This window comes from Anas acuta, chromosome 18 (genome assembly GCF_963932015.1).
Source record: "Anas acuta chromosome 18, bAnaAcu1.1, whole genome shotgun sequence".
Lineage (NCBI taxonomy): Eukaryota > Metazoa > Chordata > Aves > Anseriformes > Anatidae > Anas > Anas acuta.
In genome coordinates this window covers 4,595,483-4,610,307 of record NC_088996.1, presented here as the reverse complement: position 1 = coordinate 4,610,307, position 14,825 = coordinate 4,595,483, and the positions used below count along the sequence as shown (strand labels likewise).

Genomic DNA, 14,825 nt, shown 5'->3' with positions numbered 1-14,825 from the left:
AAAGCTGATTAATGGCTTAAGAGATTCACAACACCAGTAGGAACATTAACAAAAAAAAGAAACCAGACTTTGTAAGACAAAGAAAGGGCTGAAAAATTCAGCCTAGCTCCAGGCTAGACACCCCACAGGCTTCTCATCTTTGCAGAAGACCAGGACAAAGAGAAAAAACGTATTTATGGGAAGGGGAACTATAGACTCTTATAAACTCAGGAACCATGGGCTAGAACTCTGCAAAGGAGTCACAAAGTCTTAAAGAGTATGTTCAGCAGCCCATTCAAAGCTCCCTTGAAACAGAACTAACTCCCACTGAGACAACATTTTGACCCGTATCTTTCCAGGTTTTGGTGTTCATTTGCTCTTTTGTTTGAGACGTGTGAAAACAGCCATTTGTCAACGCTATACTGAAGGGGGAAAGCATCTCTTAGCTTGTAAGGAACTGGAATTAAGACATTTCTGTCTATGGCTAACCCACCGTAGCCGTATGCGGCTGAAGACTGAGTCAGCAGCGAGGCTACGTGCACCCTGTTCAGCTTCACAAACCAAGCGCAGGCAAACATGAGCAGAGAAACATTCATCATTAGTCAGTTATTTCATCACAGCCCATTTGAGAATCTACATCGTTACGAAGCAAAAGATGATTTAACCCCCTTCAGGCACATATACAGTAAGGAAGTGCAAAAAAACCCATGCCTTTGAGCAGTCCTCAAACTTCCTCTCCAAACAGATACCAGAAAGGCTGATTCCACAGCTTCTTCCCACCAAATAATTTTCATAGAGAAAGGGGCAGCGTGGATCATTATTCTAGGCAATCCTGGAACTTGTACATACATCCCCAGCCTCCTGTGTAGAAGATCTTGTGTTTCCCAAGTCCCTAGCACAGCTTTCCACTGGTAAGCGTGGATAGACAACTAATGCCAAGGTGTGTCCTCACAGGATACATCCAGCTGCTCTGTGCATCCTGTTATTTCTGCCAGGCTCTAAGCTTTACTTTCACATGAGTCAGTGCAGTGACACCGGCTGCAGTTTCTAATTGGACCTGTGATTTGCTGGCTCATTACCTAGAGGATCTCTCCATGGGGACCTCAGGAAGCCGGCCGTTAGCATGATTAATCTCCATGGGCACACCCAAGTCCTGGTTCACAGTAAGTAAATATCTTCCCCTAATCAGATCCACAGTGCAGATAAAGAACATTTGAAAGAACTAAGGTCGTAAAACACAAATGCCTTGACTCAGAAAGTAGGAGCCAAGGCACTGCCACGGCCAGCAACTCAAAGCATCCTGCTGCTGAAGGACAGGGACACTCGTAGTCCGGGCATCCTTCCACAAGCTGACCTAAAAGTTAGGAATTTCATCAGCAGAAGCAATGGGTGCTTTTGTGGCTTTGTGTGTAGCCAGTGTGTGTGCAGTGTTACAAGGCAGGAAGAGATGTTCAACTGCTCCTTTGGATCTGGCCAAAGGACAGCCAACTATCAGGTTGTATTCGGCAAAGATTCAGCATCTCAGTAGTCAATGGAGAATATTTGCTTTCCAGATCTTGATGAGGCAGATAAATATGGCACTTTCATCTGATTATCTGCTTCGGTTTCAGATAGGTGGGTTATTTGGCCAGTATATACACAATGGTACAGACATATTGCACGGGAGGACAGAAAGCACCACAGGGCCATACTATGTGCCCAGCTCATTCCAGAAGAAAATGTCTCCAGCATAGCCTTTGCACTGCAAGCAATCAAGGACAGGAGAGCACACTAGAGTTTTGATTCCTACAAATGGGTAGAAAATTATCCCAAGCGTAGAGAAAACCAAATGAATAGGGAGCGTAGGAACAGCTGGCTGGACCTGGGCACAGGGGGGTGTCAATCTCCTGAGGTCTACTAAAGCACCTGCTCCCCAGGTGGGATTAAAACCTCTTGTCCCCTTCAAGGTTCACTTATATGCTTCTTCTTAGGCAACCACAAGGGATTCCAGGCAGTATCAGGTGTCAGTTTGTTACAAAGGCTGCACTCCCCCCAAAAAAACACAACAACAAAATGTCAAGCAAAGACCTGGAAAGGGTATTCAGAAGGACATGGTTTTCCCCTGGAGAAATGCAAACCACTGGTGCCTGGTCTCTAAAACTGCATTCTCTGGCGCTCTAATCAAATCTGCTTGGCATAAACCAGGGTGTGTGGGTTTCTAATTTCCTGGCACCAGAACAGCCAAATCACAGGGAAGAACTGGAGGCAACAACATGCCAGTGAGTCACCCATCCATGGAAGGACACTAGGTCCCTTTCTGCTCTGTGGGCTGAGAAATGCAGAAGGAGACCTGCAACTCAGCCATATTTTCTGCTGCTATGAACACTGACTTTGTGCTCTGATATCTTAAAGAGTTGAAAGAACATTCCTTATAGCCCAAAAGGTAAACAACTATGCTGCAAAGAACTTCAAGAAGAAAAAAAAAAAGCATCCTAGAAGTATTATGTTGCAGAGCTGCAGAAAACAGCAAATGCAGATGTGCTGTTAGCACTAGAGTGCTACAAAATACAGAGGGGGAAACTGGTGCAGAAATTTATCAAAAGACATTTCAAACACACCCCCTTTTCAACTATAATGCAGTTGCTGCTCTAAACCTCCCCTCCCACTCTTCCAGGCTTTGATTACACAATCACTAACTCAACAGAAGTCAAGATACCCATGCCCTTTCCCAAGTGCTCATCCTAGATGTATTTTTTTGTGCCAACTCTAGTACTCACACAGCATGTATTAAAAATATGACTGAATAGATCCAGCTGGGAGCCTCACATTGGAAAAAAAAGAACAAGGAAGGTGGATCTCAGTTGGCTCCATCTCCCAGACCAGCTCACAGCACACAATTTTAGCACGAGTCCACAGGAGGTAAAACAAACGTTTTGGCAGGAGCCTACGTTTATGCTGTACCTAAGCAGCTGCGTAACCATAGACTTTAATGAGGGTGACGCTGGACAACATCAGGTTACCTGAGAAGGGCAAGCCACAAGCTTTTAATGGAAAAAGCCATTTTCGAAAACTATTTAAGGAAGCGTTAGACTTCCACAGCGTGATATTAAACAAAATTATAGATCTCCAGGTCGGAGAAGTTATTCGCTTTCTGTCTGAAAATCCTGCAGGTTTTTCCATTCAAGAATCCTAGCTCTGAAAGATCAAATTTCCAGGAAGGGAGTGGTTCTTATATTACCAACCATAAGGCTCTTGCAACAGTTCCTTTTCAACTAGATAAGATATGGTCTAATGCAAGGGACCTACAGAATCCAGCACAGCAATTATGCTGACTTCTAGTAACTGTTTCTGCACAAAGCTAGCCTTAAACGCTGCTCTGTGTACACCGCTGCTGGGAAAGGATAAAGATGTATTACAGCCTTAATCCACGTCTCTGACTCACCAACCTGTCCACCCATGAGTATGTGACACTAACGGATACCCTCTGTGCCGTTTCCAAACCTGCATGCAAGCCTGGGTTATCACAGGACATGAGAGACTCAGTCTCAATCTCCCGTCAATGGGGCAGTCACTGGGGAAAAAAGCAGACTGACAGAATTGTAACCTGAGCCTTACACCTTAGCTAAGAAAGGACTTACCACTACATGGCTTTATAAGTGCAGAGCTTCACTCACATGTAAATTAGAGGACAAAAGGCAGATGGTTTTCAGATATTCTTTACTTTTTACCCTACATGCTGTTGTCTCCTGTTTTTCTAATGTGCGTTTTGGGGGCAGATCAGCAGTCTGGAGAAAGATCTGTTGTAATCCATGATAACACTGCTTAAAGCAACTTTGTCCTCTAGAGTATGATAATTCAATTAAAGTGTTAGCTTGGTGCAAAGTCTGGGCAGGCCAATTGAAAAGGATTCAAGTGCAAACAATTCAGGGTCATGGCTTAACATCTTAGCATTTACTGTCCAATGTCTTATTTTACATTTACCACACTATGGCTGAAATATCACACCTGAGCTTGGACAAGCTGACTTGACAGATAACGAAGTACCAAATTCATGCGTTTTTTTAATGGTACTATCATATGCTACCACACAACCCTACCAGTAACCTCAGGAACAAAGGGTTACTTCAAGACAGTAAGAGCTTCAACATAAAATACAACAGCACTTTCTCTACAACCCCTCAGAGAGCAAGCAGAGAATACGACTTCAAGCTGACTATGCTATGTTTTCCAAGCATTTTTCCCAAATCTAATAATGGTGCAACAAGTAAATGAAATGTCATCAAAAAAAATTTATACAATCATTACAAAAGACAAGATGCCACATCAACACATCAGCTATAAATTGCTAAATGGACCAAATAAGGATATTTCAAGTATTGAAATATCCTTAAATCAGAACAAATCACCTGTCATCCTTTCTGGTTATACTGATGTTCACAGGAGCACCTGGACAAAGCTACAGCTTTATTGTTTTCAGGCTCATCTAGAAAAACATCCATGTTAACCTTTACGTACCTGTGTCTCAGCCACATAATATATTTTCATATTTTAGGCATGGCACCCTTCTCCCAGATGAAGACTTCACTGAAAATATTCCACTGAGGTAAAACAGGCAGTAACTCAAACTACAGCATTGCCAGGAAAGAGTGGAGATGTCTTCCCCCACCATACTTACAGGAAGAGGAGCCTTGAAGGTCTAGTTTGAAAAAAAAACCTGTGAGTAAATACTTCTGAGCACTTACCAACTAGCTCCTGAGGATCTCTTTTCTCCAGTTCTGAGAATTCCTGAGAGAAAAGGGGGAAGAAACAGATTTTAGTCAAGGTATTCTTCCAGCCTAAAAAGCTATAATGTCCATTTGTTTAGAAACTCTCATATTACTTCTGAGACAAAAGAACATATATTAAGAATGAAATGCACGTTATTAGATCATAGGGCAATGTTTGTACCATGGAAAGTCAAAGCCTAACAGGATGCTCCATTTCCTCTCAAAGCTAGAGTCTAAATTTAATGAAAGAATTAAGACTTTGTTTCTGTGAGTCCTGAACACTCAGCTCCTTTTGAATTCCACAAAAATTGCCGTGCTTGAAGCCTTTCCTCAAGATAGATCAAACCACAGATTCTTCATTTGTGGTGGCTGGCCTTTGGCACCAGCTGAGAGCCAGCGTTTTAGAGCATAGCTAAATAGCAAGCTTGACCCAGCCCCCCAAACTTCTTAATCCACAGGAATGCCTCCCAAAAGCAACTGACAGTCTAAGTAGGGCCTGCAGGATCCATTCCCTGGGGTTACACAGGAACAGAGGAAACGCTCCCAGAGCCCACAGCCCTCTGCAGGCACCCAGGGCTCTGCAGGGTCCCCAGCTGCAGGGGCTTGCCAGTTACCTGTGAATACAGAATTCACCACTTTGGCTTTGGCTGATAAACCCTGTGAGAGCCAAAATGCCAAGGAGCGTGGTGGTGACGTGGAGCCTGCATTCCGAATTTGGAAGAATGCTCCCACCTGGCTGCTACTTCCAGGAGCGATACAGATCTGCTCTTCCAGGAACTCTCGGGCAAACTGTGTTCGGAGATTTTCTCAACACAGCCAACCCCTCCTTAGTTATATGAATTACGGCAGCTTCAATTGCAGGAGCACAGCAGATTTTTGGGGGCAGTCTGCTAAGCAGGAGCGTTATGTAGGATGTTTTAAAATACACTTTCACCATATTGAGACTGATGTTCAAATATTTTGGTACTTCTGCAACACCCCGAGGGAGCCCAAGCAATATCAAGTTCAACACAAATAAAGTTTCTGAAACAATATCAGCTGTATCCTAACATTGTCCTCTTCCCCCTGCCTCCCTCCCAAAGACTTTCTGTGACTCACTAGACTGTGCGTCCAAAATTCCTCAGTGCCTCCGAACACAGAAGCTATTCATTCAACCTGACACAGACAGAGTGCTGCCTCCTCGCTGCTTAGTAACCGCTCTCTAAATCCCCTCTTTGCCTCCATTCCCAGTCAGGTGAGAGACGGACAAGGTGAGGAGAAAGGAGCAAGGTCACCAAGCCAAATCTGGGAACAGGCTGCGTCGAATTCATTGTGAAAAGCCAGCAATTGCCAGAGAAACCAGAGCCCTCAGGGTGCAGAAAATCAAATTCTTTGTGTGGCACTAGCCACGATGTGGCATTTTTCATAGTCATTCATGAAAAAAAGCACTGTTTCTCCATAAGAACACTTGGATCACAAATAAAAAAGGCTGAAGCTATTTCAGAAAATCAAGTACATGAAGGAACACGCATCCTCCTGCGGGCCAGCTGGCGAGGCACCAGGCCCTTTGTGAGGCACAGGCCCTCGTGTAACAGCTCCGACCGCGCTCCACGTAGTGCATTAACACCTCTCCTCCCAGGGTCCTCAGAAACGACAAGCAGAAAAAAAATAAAATAAAATAGGAGCATGGCATTTCAAAGCAGGAAATTAAGCGTATGCCAAGATCAGGAGCTCTCTTTGGTGAGTGCACCGGGCAGGAATTCAGGGAATCCAGGCCGTGCTCTCCACAGACCTACCCAGACGCAGCATTAACGTGGCGAGCCTCAGCCACGTCGAGAGGGCAGTAACACGGTGAGCCTCAGTTTACCACCAGGGAAACGGAGACAATTCCGTGGTAGCTATCAGATTGTGAGGACAAACTCAGATTAGCGTGGAAATGTTGCATTCAGCTTGGAAGAGGTCATAGGTCTACAGATGTAGAGGAACTTATGTCCAGGCAGCATATGGTTACTCACCAGGCAGCAAACACATGAGGTCATAAGGCTGCTCTATCTCCTCCAGACAGAGAACTTGCTAGGTATTTACTTAAAAGTGTTTCTCACCTTGGTTTGAGACAATGAACAAATTGTTGGGGTGAAAGGAGGTGACCGCTTTTGTTCCAACCTTACCTGAATCAAATTGCCTTGTCTTTTCTTTTCAAAGTTCTGTTTTAAATGGACCGAGAGAGAAGAGGGAGAAACACACTACTAGAAAAGGGGCTCATGAGCACCTCTTGATGCTTACCCAGCACTATGCTTATTATTCCAGTAACCCTCCCACCTTCTGCTGCCCAACCCTCCTCCCATCATCCAAGAGAAAAATCCCCAACGAGACCAAGTGCCAAGCATTACTTAAGCAGCCCGGTGGCACTGCCCAACTCAGGAGCTTCAGACCTGTACTAAGTGCCCTCAAGAAGGCCGCCCTCTCATTTGGCCAGGGCATTTGCTGTACTTCTGAAGTTTTCTGAATCCCATTTTCAAGTCTCCTGTAGCTGTTCAGGACCAGCACCAAACATAAGCACACAGTCCTCAGGAGACATGCAATAATATTCTGAGAGATGATTTGATGGCCAAAACCTCTCCTGGTACGTACCTTACATTAAACAATCATCTCTCTGAAGTGTCCGATGTGTTTAATTGTATGTTTTATGAATTTCTGGAATTGTCAATACGTTTCCTGTAAGTTTTACTTCAACCTGTATCCTTTAATCCTAGAGCTACAGCACGAGTCCACCCCATTTGTAACGGGTGGAATAAAACCTGTCCTACAGCCACTGCTGTGCATCCACCTGGCCTGATCGCCTACACCCATCTCACCACAGCCGCTCGAGCAAGTCTCGTCTCCACATCCTCCGGACATAACTAAGACACCAGAAACCCTAGAGCTACATCAAGCAAAAGAAAACAAGCTCACTAGTATATAACCACACCTCGCTGCCCAAAGGATATGAATTTTGCTTACTGATGAGTTACCGCGTACCAACACCCACTGCTCCGTCGTTAACGAGCTGAAGACATCAACACAGCTTTTCATTAAGTCGGACTACTTTCAAGCCTCCCGAATGCCTTCCAAAAACAAAGGGATGACCGACTCCTCCTCCCGTGCTTGTTCATATTTGCTCAGTTTACTGTCCAACACTATGGCAAGGCAAGTATCAACAGCTTGGCTGAAGATGTACAGTTTGGCTGATGAGAGATTTAAGAGGTCTTAAGACGTCTGAGGTTCAAACCTCTGAGGATCTACTGAAGATCTAGAAATTAAGGACGGTCAAACCTTTAGTCGAGTAATGCCCTACATTCCTCTAGGCTAATTTAAGTCTTGAGGCAGATGTCGAACACACTGAATTGATTAGAACAGATAGCATTTGCAAACAAGCATTTTCTGCAGATCTAACCCAATATAAGGTTAAATGAGGTAGAAAATCAACAAGTGAGGTAACAAGGTACAATAAATACTACACAATTACTAGGTTTTAGCTGTGAAAGGGCATTTTATAAAGGCATTTTATACACAGACACGAAATTTCCAAAGGAACACCAAGGTATTTAAGTGATAGAAATTTTTGAATATAACTGGACTTAAAGTAGGGAAATCATCTAAATCCATTCCGGACAAGATGATCTTTTCGTAGATTGCTTCATCAACACCCACATTCCTACGTACCTGTATCTTACATGAAGAGCTATTAGTATCTCACATGAAGAGCACAAAAAATCAAGCAGGTGAATGGTTACAAGCAGAGGTTACAAGCACAATACATCAAACCTCTCCATCAGAGTACGTATATGAAAGCTCTTACAGCCTTCAAGTATCTCAGAGCTTCAGGCATTACTTAATGGATCCATTTCCACTTGCATCCTGATCGGTAAAAAATAGCAAGGTTAAGACTTCCCTAGTGGCACCTTCCAATACTGCACAGCTTTCAAAAAGCCAACCTCTGAAAGGCTGCATGGGAGTATCTCCGAATTGACTTCTGCAGCCGGGCTCTTGCTACTTGCACAAAGTCAGCCTGGACACATTAGTTATATTAAAAATTCTCTCTAACATTTTGAAATAAAAAACTCATGGAAAAAAAAAAGTTCCTTTCTTATTCTTTTTCCCTAGCCATTTTATTCCATCTAGCGTTATATGATAGCCTCTAAGAATGGCCAGAATAATTTTTTAAAAAAAAAAGAGTAGTACTGCACTTCACTCTTCACGTACTCTGCAAGTTGGCTTTCTGGCAGCTATTTATTTTGCAACCCAGATTTCACAAGATCATTTGTTTAAGGGCCTAAAGGCAGTCAGCCTTGCTCCAACTGACTGACTGAAGTGAGTCAAGGGATGCTGCAGAAGTTCAGATCCAAGCTGGAAGACGACTTAAGGACAGCAAGACAAGCAGAAGACAGACTGCCTTCCCCTACAGGACACTAACACGGGGCAGCCTCTGAAGAACATAAACAAGAACATTAACTGCTAAAGAGAAAAGCAAGGTATTAAAAAAAAAAAACAAAACATTTAAAATCTATCTGGACCACCAAGTTAAGTCACAACTTCTGTGCTTCTAAGGGTGATTCAGTCCCCTTCAGATATCCCCTCACTGACAGCAGAAAGCAGATGTTCTACTGCTATTCCCATCTACAATCAGGTCAAGCTTTTCCACTGCCACCTCTACTCCCAGACAAACACTTTCTTCAAGCCCTGGACAAGACGATGCTGCCTGTAAGAGCCTAGCTAACATGAACCCAGTTTGACAGTTAGGTTTTCACGTATTAGAATCAGTTAAGGAAGAAAAGCAAACTGAAAGTGTGCGTGCACATAAGGAGAGCAATGTGTTTTGACTTAAGACTTCACATCAGAAAGGTGAAACACAGACCATCATTTCAGTTGTAGTGTTTCCATTCAGTTACATAAAACCCAGCCTCTACTCAGGTTCCATGGAAAAGAAACAAGCAAACACAATCCTCAGTGTGGAACACAGATTAACGGAAGGAAACAAAAACAATATGAATCTGAGACTGATGAATTCACGTTTGGAAAGGTTTGCCCAGAACAGCTTTATTTAATGGAAAGAATGGACTGACTTACAACAATGCCTGCTAAATCCTTCCTGAAACAAGATCCATAAATCCAGTACAAAGCTCACATTGGACATAACTGCTGGCATTCACTGTTGCCAAAGGGTACAAATCCAACCTGCAGTTTCTCATGGAAGCAGTTGCATATGAAGTACACCTGCACTAACAAGCTACAAGAAGGAATGGTTGTGCAGGGAGGCAGAAAAGATGGAAAAACAGAAGCCGATTGTTTTAAGTTACAAGTTTAAAAAATAAAAATGGAGACACTGATGCCAGATTTACCAGCACTCCATTGCTTTCCCAGACCTGCAGCCAACTTCGCCCTACAGCTTCCTCCTTCCACTCACTTCCAGTTCATATTTAAAAAAAAAAAAAGTGTAGTTAGGAAGCTTCCACAGTACACCTCAGCATCATATTCTTTTTTTTTTTTCAGAGGTGCTGTTGCATCGCAGAATTTCTCCTCTCCCCCAACTACTTCACCTGATTGCTTGCACGAAGACACAAATTTAACAATTTAGACTGACACCCACAGAACCTGTAGGCCAGTCACACTGATGGATAAGTCTGGAGATGCTAATGCAGACGATTTTTGAGTGTAATCCTTCCACCAGTAGCCAGTGGACCTGCTGCTGCAGCAGTTGGTACATGGATTGTAAAATTGCTGTTAATGGATTTCTCTCATCTGAGCCACTGCCAGGAATTTTTTGTGTTTTTTCCCTTCCAATCTACAATTCAGACTATGTCCTGTACTCGTAACAGATCAACAACTTTATTTGGCTGAGAACGATGGAAAGAAACTAACTGCACAAATTCTTAGAATACTTAACAGTTGTCGAGGCTGACAGTGAAGATGTCCTTGTAAGAGCAAGCAGGTGAAATGTTCATAGACAGGCAGGCAAGAGAGAGATCTCTGGATAATGCGTGGTGTGTTTTTTTTTTTTTTGTTGGTTGGTTGTATTTTTTTAAGAGGGACTTTGGTTTTGTTTTAAAGGAACAGGCTAGCAGTTATGTTCTACAAATATCAAAGGTGCCTGTACAGAAACTTCAGAAACTTCTCATTTAATATCAGAAGCGCATGACAAGAGCTTTCTACCTCTTGCTCACCAGACCTGCTCAGTGTTGACATGCTACAAGGCAGAGGACAAAGAGTAGATGCAACGTGTACTCAGCCTGGGGGAAGAGAAAGTAAGGGAACTGCAGTACAGTGCTTTTATTCTCCCCCCGTTTTTTTTTTTTTTTTTTTTTTTTTGTATTGTGAGACAGGAGAATCCCAAGAGAAAGCTTGAAATAAGCCCATTTCCTACAGCCATATCCTGTTTGCCAACTCTGATACATAGCTCCAGGCAAACTGCCCAGCACAGGATAAGAAATTTAACTAAGAAAAAGCTGCAGGCACCATGATCCAGATAGCAAGAGCAGCACAGCAGCTTAGAAATAAGCCACCTATGGGAATCAACTCGTGCATTCATCTTCAGGGAAGCTTATGTACAGCCTGTACAAACCTATTTTGAGATATTATTGTCACGGGCAAAATGAGGGAAGGAAGAACAAGACAAGAAAGAGTCAACTCCTGAGACATTCCTGTTTAAATCCTTATCTAATCCTTACCAAAACAAAGAATATGCATAGCTGACACTGCCTCTTAGTTTTTAAGCTAAATTAAGTCTAAAGATACTCCCTCAGTTCATTTCAATTCTATTAAAAAAAAAAAAAAAACACTGAAAAACACTAAGACCTGGCAAAACATTTCAGTGAGAAAATGCTTTGGAAGAGAGAAGCTTTCATACCATAAAAGCCTTCAAATAACTTCTTTGAAACTTGATTGCATTCACCTGACATATGCTAGCTCAATATTTGACAAAGATAGGCAAGAAGTAATTTCCAGTCAAGGAATCGCGTGCCAAGACTCCCGTTCTCCAAGCTGAGGGACAATTAATAATGCCTGCATTGGTATGGAGCTTCGGCCCCACAGCCCCATGCCTCAGTGTGCTGCCCCTTTTCTCTCCTCCACCTCACTCCCACTGGGACTGCTGCTAGGCTAAATGCCTCCAGATCATCCTGTGCATACGCTTTATTACAAGACCAGATAGCGCAGCCTCTCCACAGCACAAACACCGACCAGGACACTCTACTGCAAGCATGCAAGGCAACCTACATGAAGATTGTGCAGCCCCCGAGAGCAGAACGCCAGCTAACAGCTGCTCTGAGAGCAGCCAGCATAGCTTCCAGCAGGCTCCACCAGAAGCCACCAAGGTCCAGAGAGAGGTTTCTTGATCTGCAGAGCCCATTAATTCTGCTTTCAAGTCATGTTTGCTTCCTACAGGGGAACAGGAATTCAGAGGTCAAGTACCAGCAGCACATGACATGGTTTGAGGTGTCAAGCTACCCTGATTTATTAAAAAGAAATAACAAACAGATCGTTGCAATGCAAAACAAAGCTAAGGGTGAAGCTGGACTGTGAGAAGTCTTAAGCCTCAACAGCAACAAGAAAAAGGCTCAAAAGAGCTGAGACAACTAACTTCTTGCACAAGCTTTCTGTCCAGGTACATACTACCAAAAATTCTTCAGGGTTTGGAGAAGAGGCAGGGTGTAAAAACATCCTCCTTGGGATGAGCAGATCCCATGGAGCTTTAGCAGATTTCCAGCCTTCCGTACTGAGCACAGGGAGGCTGGAAGGAGCTATTTTCTGCTATTTGTTGGTGTTTGAGGCAATCCTCCATCTGTGCTGACTGTTCAGACTCTCGCTCCGACAAGCACCAACGTGCAGGCTCAGACCAGGCTATTTCAGTACAGCAGACAGAAATAATTGCAACACAACAGAACTGGACTTGAAGAACTCAGACCTTTATCAGGTGAAATATGCAACGGGAAGCAGCTCCAGAGAGGACTTTTCTTCAAGTTTAAAGGCAAATAGAAAAAAAAAAAACTGGCTCTTCCTTTGGAGAAAAGCAAGCCACACCTGTGTCAATAATCTGTGGTATTTAGTACTGCAGGGAGCGAGGAGTCTGCTGCAGCATGTATGCCTGGCGGGGAGGAAGGAACAAGCATGTCCATGGACATGTCTCATCTTCCAAACAGCTCGCGAGCTGGACTGAAGCCAGCAGCTCTGAAGGAGGTAAGGCAGCTCTGAAGACCAACGATGCTGTGATCTATCTCCCTCTCAGGCGGAGAGAGCTGGAGACACAGAAGTACACAAGGGAAAGGGACAAAAAAAGTCAAAGATGCTGAACTTTACTATGTTTCCTGCATGCAAAGCCATTTACCTGCCGCTGATACTACTCTCTGGCATCAACCAAGGTCAGCCACGTGGTTAAAAGCAGGAAGAAGGAGAGGTATCAGCTGTTTTAATGTTTGAACGCTCATTTTAATGGCACAGAGGACAGCCTTAGAGGCTGAGTTAACTCTACTCCCCCTAAAGGCTTTCCACGTGTAATGCCGCCTGCTGAACCACCAAACTTTCTGGAAGACAGCGTGCCAAAACGAGGGAAAGTATGCCGAGCTGGAAGTGCAGAGAGCATTTTGCAGAAGTATATTAGGAGGAAAACTGAGCACAGAATACGATGAATAACCGCACAGCTTATCACTCGCAGCTTCAGGCTGTACTCACAGGCACAGAAATGAGTGGGAAACGAGCCACTGGAGATCGAACCTCAACTCCAGCCCTGAAATCTGCGTGGAGGCACCTAGCACAGCCATGCATAACCCAAGGGCATTTTTAAAGTACGGCTGTTCTTTTGCCAGTTCTGTCCGTCAGAGGCCAAAACACTAACCCAGAGAGCGTCAAAGTGCCAAGAGAAGGGAGGGCAGGGGAACATAATGATTTTTTTTTTATTTTTTGATTCTGATGAGATATTAGGAGTGCCTTTCTACTGCACATTTAGAAAGTGGTTATGTCCTACCAGATCCCCAGATCCAGCCTCTACAAGAAAAATAATATACAACCCTTCCAGCCATTGAGAGTGCACAGTGTTTTATATATATATATATATATATATATATATATATATATTTAGCAAAACGGTAGTTTTAATACTCATTCTTCAGTCAGGTGGCCTTAAATATATTCTAAGCAGAATTTTTAGGATTCCCTCTCAGCAGCTGAATGCATCAAGGGCTGGTACTTCCTAAGCAACTTTCATACTTTGCCACCACCAAAGTAAACAATTCCAATTCATTTTCTAAAGCTTACTATGGCCGGCTCCATTTTTAGGCTTTGCAGTGGAATATCTAAATATAACAACAGCTCTCTATTGATACGACTTTTCACAAATACACTTTTTCCCTTCTTCTTCAGAGCAAAAGTAACACTTAAGATAAAAGTAACTAAGTAGATTCAGACATCTTTTGAGAATGAATGTTGAATACAGAAAAACTAATACGCCTTATCAAAATAAGAGTGACTTCTGGGACTGCATTACTGAACAATCCCCCATTTACTGCTTCTTATCCCTTATCGCTTTTACTTGAAATCAAGATAATTGTGGTATTTAAACAAACAGGTTAATGGGCAGGCAAAATAAACATCACAATCAAAAGCCTCCACTTAAGTACTGGTGCACATCTACGCACCACAACACATGGAAATTATTTCACAGGCTGAGTGGATCAATAAGAGCTAAACAGCTCCGATGACTGTCAAAAAATGGTACTTAGACGTGCTTGGAAACAGAGCATTCCTCTGAAACTTTAACGCCTTTCTGCTAGCTCCCCCTTTGGATGCCTCTCACTGCAACACCACAAAGATGCAGAGGGAGCCTTAAAACAAAACCAGAAAACGTAGCTACTTCTGCAAGCCACTGCTTTCAAGAACTGTTACCATGCGTCAGGCATTCACTTGCAAAGGGAGTGTCAATATTTATCAGCTTTCCTGTGCGGGCTAGTCTGCAATCAAAGCTCAAGAGTTAATGATTCCCCCTGTGAAAACTCCAGTTGGCCAAGCCGAAGGGCTGGGCTCGATCGACGCCTGCAATCTGTTATTCATGCAGCCCTACAACATGAAGTACAGAATCCCTCAGGTGAGACTTGG

The 14,825-nt window shown here is 43.4% G+C and overlaps 1 protein-coding gene across 2 annotated transcripts in view; it reads right to left on the bottom strand.

Annotated features, from left to right (window-relative positions):
• The window catches only part of SAP30BP (SAP30 binding protein), a 31,869-nt gene that overhangs the window by 9,324 nt on the left and 7,720 nt on the right, over nucleotides 1-14,825 (bottom strand). For both annotated transcript variants that reach the window (XM_068654625.1, XM_068654626.1), the window contains one exon: nucleotides 4,701-4,743. In XM_068654625.1, the coding sequence (XP_068510726.1) occupies nucleotides 4,701-4,743 (43 nt within the window). The remainder of the gene's footprint in view (nucleotides 1-4,700; nucleotides 4,744-14,825) is intronic.